The sequence below is a fragment of the Setaria italica genome, chromosome I (assembly GCF_000263155.2).
Source record: "Setaria italica strain Yugu1 chromosome I, Setaria_italica_v2.0, whole genome shotgun sequence".
NCBI lineage: Eukaryota > Viridiplantae > Streptophyta > Magnoliopsida > Poales > Poaceae > Setaria > Setaria italica.
The window spans coordinates 29,515,737-29,518,045 of record NC_028450.1 but is presented as its reverse complement, the minus strand read 5'-3'; the positions used below and the strand labels follow the sequence as shown (position 1 = coordinate 29,518,045).

General features: G+C 38.0%; 1 protein-coding gene across 1 annotated transcript in view; it reads left to right on the top strand.

Annotated features, from left to right (window-relative positions):
• LOC101772882 (DNA mismatch repair protein PMS1) overlaps nt 1–2,094 on the top strand; it is a 5,357-nt gene extending 3,263 nt beyond the window's left edge. The window contains exons 5-9 of the mRNA XM_022828561.1: nt 75–191; nt 914–1,017; nt 1,101–1,282; nt 1,478–1,577; nt 1,984–2,094. Coding sequence (XP_022684296.1) covers nt 75–191; nt 914–1,017; nt 1,101–1,282; nt 1,478–1,577; nt 1,984–2,012 — 532 coding nt within the window. The 3' untranslated portion in view covers nt 2,013–2,094. The remainder of the gene's footprint in view (nt 1–74; nt 192–913; nt 1,018–1,100; nt 1,283–1,477; nt 1,578–1,983) is intronic.
• Nucleotides 2,095–2,309: the final 215 nt, after the last annotated feature.

Below are 2,309 nucleotides of genomic sequence, written 5' to 3'. Positions count from 1 at the left end.
GCTCATAACTCTGTGATGTTTGAGTGTTTCCAAGTATGGATCCATAATTTGTAGCATTGTATTTATGTGTGCCATTTGCGATATACCTCTTTCTGTTGGGTATTTGTGATTATATTCAAATGCAGGCCACTGAGGCTTGATCTATCACCGGAGGAAGAAGTAATAGTTTCTATGAACATGAACACTATCAGGTATTCATTGTCTTACTACTTCAATTTGGCCATTCGATTCTAGGATAGAACGACTTAATGATGAATATGCATTTTTGATGCTGTAATATTCAGTTGCTTATGTGACCAGATGTTTGTTGCATCTAAACAATTAACATTTGCTTGCTCAAACAACACCCACTACTATTTTGTTTTGAACATTCCCCCCCCCCCCCCCCCCGACTTGAATTTTTGCACTGAATTTTTTGAAGAAAAATTATCATTGTTGGCGCCCCCTAACAAAGGAAAAAAAACTCTGATGGCCATATTCACAGCTTGTGTTATCCATTTGTTATCTATACTTACTCTAGTGTTATCTATTTATTAAAAAAACAAATACATTGTATGCTCCACATTCCTGTTGCGAAAAAGTCTTGTACATCATGAAAAAATAAGCTATACCGACCTAGGTGGAACTAGGCAGCTTTTATAGCCTGCAAGTCATATGAATAACTCATGTAGTCACGCTCTTCATATATCAGTTCCTTGTGTTTTTTCCTTCCAAAAAGTTTTGCTCTCTATTTAATGTTGAAAATATCAATTATGCCTGATAAAATGTGCAATTATGCCAACGTGGTCTTGAATCATCAAGTTCTTTTCCTCTCTGGCACCAATTGATGAAACATGCCATGATGACAGCTCTTACTGATACTGAGCAAATTCGTGCTACCTCACCTGTTTTCTTCCATTTTCTCAACTTTCAGAACAAATGGCTTTGTTTTGGAAGAAGATTTGCATGCTTCCCCTGGTAACCATTATCTTTTGAAAGCGGTGCCTTTCAGCAAAAATATTACATTTGGTGTTCAAGGTATTATTTCTTATCATATGTCAGAAATTTTGGTTTCTTTTGCTCATGTCAAACATGGTCTTATTCTAATTTTCCTTGATTAGATGTAAAGGAGCTGATCTCCATGCTTGCTGATAGTCAAGGAGACTGTTCGATAATCAGTAGCTACAAGCTGGATAAAACTGATTCTGTTTGCCCTTCGAGGGTTCGTGCTATGTTGGCTTCAAGGGCTTGCCGAATGTCTATTATGATTGGCGATCCACTGACAAAAGCCGAGATGAGAAAGGTAATTACAAATTCAGTTAGATTCAGATGGAACTTCTAGGGTCTTTGGACGCCATTTCTGTCTTTGCAGAAGTATATGCAATGCCTTCCCCCATAGTGTCACTGCTCATTGAAAGATAGGCGTTCCTTTTTTAGACAAAGATAAGCATTCATTTAAAATACTCAGTAACATGCCCCTTTTACTTTTGTACTTCAGATACTTAAAAATCTAACAGGATTAAGGTCCCCATGGAACTGCCCACATGGGAGGCCAACGATGCGCCACCTAGTTGATCTGCGTGCTATAAAAAACAAAGGTGAGAGCTAATTCATCAGTTTACCTCTAGCACTTGAAAATTTTCTAGCTCCACTGTGATGCCAATTGGGGGCAGTCGGTACAATGTGGCTATGCGCACATATATGCTTGGTTGTGTTCTAGAAAATTCCGGACCAGATAGATATCAAAACACTAGCTTCCCATAACTGCAATTATTCATTTACTTGTACTGCCATACATATTATAAATTCATTTTAGACGGAACACTGAAACACTGCTGTTTTAATGGATGTTAGCTATTTAATCATCCAAAAGAATCGTTTTGTTTAGAATTTTTTTTCCCAAAGTGACGGTATGATAGTACACATTATCAGATAAAAGAAAGGCACGCTCTTAAAATCTCCTTTGACTAACTTATTTACAAATCTCTTTCCAATTTTCTGAAGTTTCTGCAGGGCCAGATGCGGGGCTTTGACGGTGACCCGGCAGATTTGTGGATTACGTTGGGCTAATGTTGTTTCTTCCATTTTCGCCACTCCCAAGTCCTAAACTCCTAAGTAATATTCGGGGGCGTTTTCTTCCACTGACTTATTTTTAGCACGTGTCACATCGAATGTTTAGATACTAATTAGGAGTATTAAACGTAGACGATTTAAAAAAGGATGACATAAGATGGATCTAAGCGGCGAGACGAATCTATTGAGCCTAATTACGCCCTAGTTAAGCCCATTATTTACAGATGTTTAAGGGTAGCAACTCATAGGCAGCTCCT